The 6,692-nt window shown below is 49.3% G+C and overlaps 1 protein-coding gene across 1 annotated transcript in view; it reads right to left on the bottom strand.

The window, feature by feature from the left end:
* The window catches only part of CHMP7 (charged multivesicular body protein 7), a 14,317-nt gene extending 11,799 nt beyond the window's left edge, over window positions 1–2,518 (bottom strand). The window contains exons 1-2 of the mRNA XM_015569245.1: window positions 2,112–2,518; window positions 7–79 (exon numbers count right to left, since the gene is read on the bottom strand). Of these exons, the coding sequence (XP_015424731.1) occupies window positions 7–79; window positions 2,112–2,410 (372 nt within the window). The 5' untranslated portion in view covers window positions 2,411–2,518. The remainder of the gene's footprint in view (window positions 1–6; window positions 80–2,111) is intronic.
* Between the last annotated feature and the right edge of the window lie 4,174 nt (window positions 2,519–6,692).

The following is a 6,692-nucleotide window of genomic DNA, read 5'->3' as shown; positions in this document are numbered from 1 at the left end:
GAAGACTCCGACCCCCCAGGAGATCCAGCTGCTGTCTACACTAGCCATGAAGTCTGACTCCCGCTGCAGCTCCCCGCGACTACAAAGAAAGAAAAGGGCATGTAGTAGGCGTAACGCAATGTCCCATTCCAGTCCCCACGTGCCCCTGACCCCAAAGGAGGAATCTGTCATGACCATCAACACCATTTAGTAGTCAGCTACCCTGTGCCAGCTACGACGAGCAGCTACTATGTTTATGCTCCGGCTCGCAGCCTCACAACTCATTTTAGCTAATGAGAAAACGGAGGGGCTGAGAAAGTGGAGAGGCCAAATCTAGACTATAATTTGGCTCCAAAACAGAAGCTCTCCACTAAGAGTGCAGAGGCACAGGGGCTGCAGGGCCTATGATGAAACTTACAAATGGAGCTCAAAAACAATAAAAATGAAAACAACAATAATGGATCACTATGAAATGCAAGTCATAAGAATACAAAGAATTCAGAGAAAGGGTTTTCTGCTGTTCCCAGGGTAGAGAGGAGAGAAGACAAGTATTTCATGGTACTGGTAGCAGTAGCTACATTTACTGATGCTTACCATGGGCTAGTCACCATGCTAAGGGCTATGCAAGGACTATCTCTTTAAATCCTCAAATAAACCTAGGCACAATAATCATCACCATTTTATAATTGGTCAAATGGTCAAACAGCCTTAAATGTGTCTGAGGGTCAAACTAAGCACACAATGTGTCCGAGGTCAGAGAATTTACCCATTGTTGCATAATTTAGCAAGTGGCAGAACTAGGATTTGAGCCCAGGCCACCGGCCCTCAAGCAAAGCTGTTAAACTACTGTGCTATGCTGCTTCCGCGGAGCGTGTCTTCCTCCGAAATTCTTCAGGTTCCAGATGCCGTCACACACCAGCAAGTGCCAGCAGAGTGCCAGCAGTCAGGAAAGGAGAAACGGAGGAATGAAAGGACTCTGGATTGGCAGTGGTAGGAGTTGGTCCAGCTGCAATAAGGAAGCCCAGACCGGTCCTGTCCCTCAGTGACCTCTTCAGCTACCGTCTCCCCTGCACCCCACTTCGGGCATGAACTGAAGCTCTGCCCACAGCACACTTGCTCAGAAAAAAGAAGTTTCAGAATAGCTTGTTCCATCCACGTCAGCCAATGGGAAGGTGCTGGGGAGAAGGGAGACTCTGGAATCAGGAAGAACAGCAAGCTAAAAGCATTGCAAAGTTGACGGGCTTCTTCATTCACTGAGGGAGGCAGGCACGGGGCTGGCGAGGCTGCTCTCAGGATGATACATACAATGTGACGTGAAAATGGTTGAGAATCAGAAGGCGACGGTCCGGTCCTGGCATTATCTCTAAGCCGCTGAGGAACCCCCAGTATGTCGTTCGGTCTGTCTGAGGCTGTTTTTTCTGACTGCTGAGGGTAAGTCCATCATCTTGTCCACAGGATTGCCGAGGAGGTCAGAGGAAACGGCCTATGCGAAGTATCTGCACACTGTGAAGCGCTATTCATCTGTTAGGTACCCATGTTATGGCCTCGGGTACCCCAAACCCTGCACCTGTGCACAGGCAGACCTACAGGACCTCCTCAGGGCGCCGGGACATTCAGCAAGGCCCTCAGCATCCGGCAGGTACTCTGCTCCAAACAGCCTGCGCCAAGGACAGGCCAAGATAGGCCAGGCGCACGGCTTGTGCTTGGGGCTGTTGGCAAGATCCCTACAACCTGGCCTCTTCCCCAGCACGGCCCCCTTCTTACCTCTGACCTTCCTTCCTTCAGTAAACCTTCCTGACCTGTTCCGGGGTGATGACATGTGGGAGGCCCTAGGAAATAACCCCAGAACCGGGTTCCAGTCCAGACAGATCCCCGCCACCTCCGCCAGGAAGGCTCCTCCTCTTACCCTCTGGATCGCCTCTAATCGGACCATCCCCAGACCCGTCTCCATCTCCCCGCGGACGCCCCTACCCCGGGCGCCTGGTCGTCCTCTTCCTCCGCCTATGAACCAACACGGAGGCTGCTCTGAGGCAGACCCGGCTGGGCGCGGTGCGTGCGCCGTCGGGGAAACCGCGGACCCCTGCCCTCGGGAGCCGCCCCCAGCCCAGGCCCCGGCCCCGGCCCGCCCTCACCGCAGCAGGTCCTGCAGCACCGTGGCCAGCCCCAGCGGGACGCTACCCTTGCGCTGGAAGGCCTCCTGCAAGTCCCGCAGTCGCAGGCGCACCACCCCCTGGCGGCGGCTGTGGCTCAGCACCAACGGCGCCCAGAAGCCCATCTTGCTGTCCCAGTCGGTGCTGTTCACCTCGCGACTCCTTTTGAAGGCGGAGAACAGGAAGGACATGCGCTCCTCGTCCTCCTCCCACTCGGGGGGCAGTAGGCCCGCCGGGTCTCCCCCGGCCGGGACTTCGGCCTCCCGCTCCGGGGACCACATCGGAACCCCAGCCCCGCCAAGACTCCGAACACCAGCCTGGCCCGGGTCCCCTTTCGCCCTCGTTCCCTCCCGGCTTCCGTTCTTTGACCACCGCCTCCTCTGTCATTACGTCACCGTCTCCCCCGCGTGAAATAAGGCTCACATGTCCTCACGGCGCATGCGTGGCCCCGCCCCCTCTGCGACTAGAAGCGGAATGATGATTCTATTTGCTGCGCCTGCGTAGCGTGCAGGTGCGTAGCGCGCACCCTCGAGTCGTGGTTTGTGGGAGCATTTTATGGAGGAAAATGATAATGCCTCCACCTTGTGGTTTCGGATAGTGGAACCGCAGCCCCGCTAGGGGCGCCAGAGGCGCTCGGATGGCCCCGTTGGATCGCCGTTTACCGCGGCTCGACCACCTACGTTCAGATGTTTAAATTTCCACGCTACTGCACTTCTTTTCCCGATGTCAGCTGTCAGCGGCCCACCCGCGCCGTGACAGTGCGTGCGCTGACTGAGAGGTATGTTAGCGTCGGCTGCTCTTACTGCGGGCGGTGTAAGAAACGTCCAAACATACAGAGAATCTTTCCGAGTTTATTTGAGCCAAACTGACAGTTACCTGGAAGCCAAATCATAACGGAATGAGAAAGTGCTTCAGAGAACGCAGTTTTGCAGTTTGTTTTATCAAAGGAGGAGGCACAGGAGGGTTACATGGTGGTAGGTCAGGGAGGCGGGAGAAAGCAAAGCAGGGAAATCTCAGAGTGGATACCACAGCGGTTCTCAACCTGTGGGTCGCGATCCCTTTGGCGGTCGAACGACCCTTTCACAGGGGTCGCCTAAGACCATCCTGCATATCAGACATTTACATTACGATTCATAACAGTAGCAACATTACAGTTATGAAGTAGCAACGAAAATAATTTCATGGTTGGGTCACAACATGAGGAACTGTATTTAAAGGGCCAGAAGGTTGAGAACCACTGGGATAAAATGAAGAGACAAATACTTCTATTACATTGGCGGATACAGGATGGTTAACAATTGATATTTACAGCACATACAGACGGTATTTTGGCAACAAGATATTGATGAGGGGCTCGGTGGTCTCATGCTCTGGTGGGAGATTGCGCCCCGAAAGTCTGGGAAAAGGGGTTACTCTGACTTCCCAAAGGTGTGGTAAGACATATGCAAAAAGCCAAGAGGCCCAGTTAGGATAAAGACTGACCTCTGTCAAGGGAGACACCAGCCTAGGTGTAAGTACTCACCATGACTCGCTTTTAGTTAAGTTTTAATTTCAGACCGTCCCATATGCTTACTTTCAGCCTCTGAGTTTGTAAGGCTGCCAGGCATGCCTCCCTGAGTTTGCCAGGTTAATATTGTCCACACTCCCTACTGCATGTGTTTCCTTCTCAGTGTCAATTTTCTGCTCCCCTAGGCTGGAGCTCAGTTCTAATCCTCCTTGAAACCTTCTTGGACAGTCCTGACGCACTGTTGGTCTTTTTCCTGGGCTGTACAGTTTAGCACTTACTATTCTGTGTCCTGTTCCCTATTCCCCGAGGGAAGGTGCAATGACATATAGTATCTTGCTATGACATATAGTCGTGCTGAAGAAATAATGCCATAAACTGAAAAGTGCATAACTTCAACCTCGCCCTTCTACTATCTTAGAACTATGTTAGAATGAGAGCTCATATATATAAGATTCTCACAAACAACATATGAGCAATGAACGTGTGTCCAGTGTGTGAAGAATAAATTGATTTTCTTTTTCACTGAACTATTTAACAGGTGAAAGGGATTTGTTTTATGGAACCATGTAACAGCCACCAGAGTTGAATATGAATCTGGCCTCTGCCGCTCACTGGCTGTGTGACCCTAGAGATAAAATAAATCAATAAACCAGAAGGTAGAGGAATATGTTAAATGAAACCTGAGATTGCAATCAGCAAGACCGTAGGGAAATATCAGTGAATATAAATTTCATACTCTGTACTCAGCACTCAGCACTAGATATCATTCAGTTGTTTTAATGAATAAATAAATGACCTTGCCCAGCCAGTGTGGCTCAGTGGTTGAGCATTGACCCATGAACCAGGAGGTCATGGTTCAATTCCTGGTCGGGGCATAAGCCCAGTTTCGGGGTCAATTCCCCAGTAGGGGGCATAGGTTCAATTCCTGGTCAGGGCACAAGCCTGAGTTTCGGGGTCAATCCCCAGTAGGGGGCATATTGGAGGGAGCCAATCGATGATTCTCTCTCATCATTGATGTTTCTGTCTCTCCCTCTCTCTGCAATCAATAAAAACATATATCTTTTTTTCACCCACTCTCTAATTCCAAATTAAGACGTACTGTAGATGTGTAGACTGCAGGAGCTCTGGAGCGTTCAAAGAACAAAATGTCACCTACACATCACCGTATCGTGGCAGTGATATTTATTTGCTGATGCCCCAACGTGTTTGTGGTCAGACACCTACACAGCCTCATGCACAAACTTGCCTGAGGGTTCAAATACCGCAGCACTTCTGTAAGGCTGCACGATGCTCCGTGTCCTCTCTCCTGCTTGCTGGGGATGCCTCATCATCATCATGCATTTACAGAAATATGCAGGCCCTGTCACATTATCCAGTTATTTCCAGTTCTTATCTCTAGGAGTTACAGCCTCAGGGCGTGGCTAAAGGAGGAATGAGACAAAACATACATTGTACATAATCTATGAGATATAGAGGAGAAGCCGGGCTTGTTAATATTCAGGCACCACTGTGTTCTGGAAGCCTTTCCTCCTACTGCTTCAGGCTGGATTCGATGTTCTTCCTTTTCTTTCTATCACCTTGTATACCTCTCTGTTATTTTATGTGCCACATTATTTTCTGTTTCCATTTATGAACCTGTCTCTCTGACTAGCTTAAGAGACTTGTTAGAAGAAACAGTGTTCTTAATTTTGTGTCTAGCACAGTGCCTGGTACATCCTAGGGATTCAGTTTGTTGAATGAATGAATGAATTTAATTAATCAAACTATGAATGAAGAAGTAATTTCATCAAGGCCTATCCTTTTTCCTAAGAACACTTATCCTGTATAATAAAAGCCTAATATGCTAAATGTCCGGTCTTCCGGTCAGCTGTTCAACCAATCAAAGTGCAATTGCTAGTGATATGCTAAGTCTGCTCAACTGCTCCCTATGACGTGCACTGAGCACCAGGGGGCAGACGCTCCAACCAGTAGGTTAGCTTGCTGCTGAGGTCAGGACCAGGACAAAGTGCGATGGGAAGGTTAGCTTGCTGCTGGGGTCTGGCTAATCAGGGATCCTGATGAAGTGAGACGTGAGATGGGACAGACACGCCCACGAGCCCTCCCACGGCCCCTCCCAGGCTGGCCAACCTCCCGCATTCCTCCTGGCCCCAATCATGCACTGGTGGGTCCCTTGGCCTGGTCTGCTCCCTCTCGCAATCTGGGGAGGTCAGAGAGCCGGTTTTGTCCCGATCCTGCAGGCCAGGTCAAGGGACCCCACTGGTGCACGAATTCATGCACCGGTTCTCTAGTCTAAATATAATATACTAATAAAATAGTTGAAACTTTTACTTATTTGAATGATTTATTTTATTTTAGCTGTTTTGAGATGAAATGCCTCTAAATTTAATTGCCTACTGAGTGGTTAGAGCAATCACAGATGTGGGAAGTTCTCTTGCTTATTTTTCCAAAGCATTTAAAACACAGGAAGCTGTTGCTGTCTATCCATTCACGACCACAATCTTTTAGAATTACCCAGTCAGTGACCATTTGTGAAATTGTCCAATTTCACCCCAAAGAATTTTCCCTTCTTTAATTTTACTGTCTTCTCTTCCACTCTTTACTTTTTGCTCTTTATTTCCAGTCCAGCATGTGAGTAACTTGGAAGTTGTCACTCTGTCCTAACCAGTAAAAAGTTGAACAAACTAAAATTCAATAACTTTTGCCCCACCAGTGTGGTTCAGTGGTTAAGCGTCAACTAATTGAACATCACTCTTTGATTCCTGGTCAGAGCACATGCCCAGGTTTTGGGCTTGATCCCCAGTTAGGAAGCATGCAGGAGGCAGCCAATCGATGATTCTCTCTCATTATTGATGTTTCTATCTCGCTTTCCCTCTCCCTTCCTCTCTGAAATCAATTATATATTACTTAAAAATAAAATGAAATAACATCAATTTAAAAGACCTTTTTTAAAAGGCAGCCCAAGTCCCACCATATTCCCAGATGTTCCTTAGTCAGAAAGGTTTTAAGAGAGGGAAGAAAGAAGACAGTCTGACAAGGCAGAGAAAGGGGGAGAGGAA

The sequence above is a fragment of the Myotis davidii genome, unplaced genomic scaffold, assembly GCF_000327345.1.
Source record: "Myotis davidii unplaced genomic scaffold, ASM32734v1 scaffold1166, whole genome shotgun sequence".
Taxonomy (NCBI): domain Eukaryota; kingdom Metazoa; phylum Chordata; class Mammalia; order Chiroptera; family Vespertilionidae; genus Myotis; species Myotis davidii.
The sequence above is the reverse complement of the archived record's forward strand: the minus strand, read 5'-3'. Positions and strand labels throughout refer to the sequence as shown.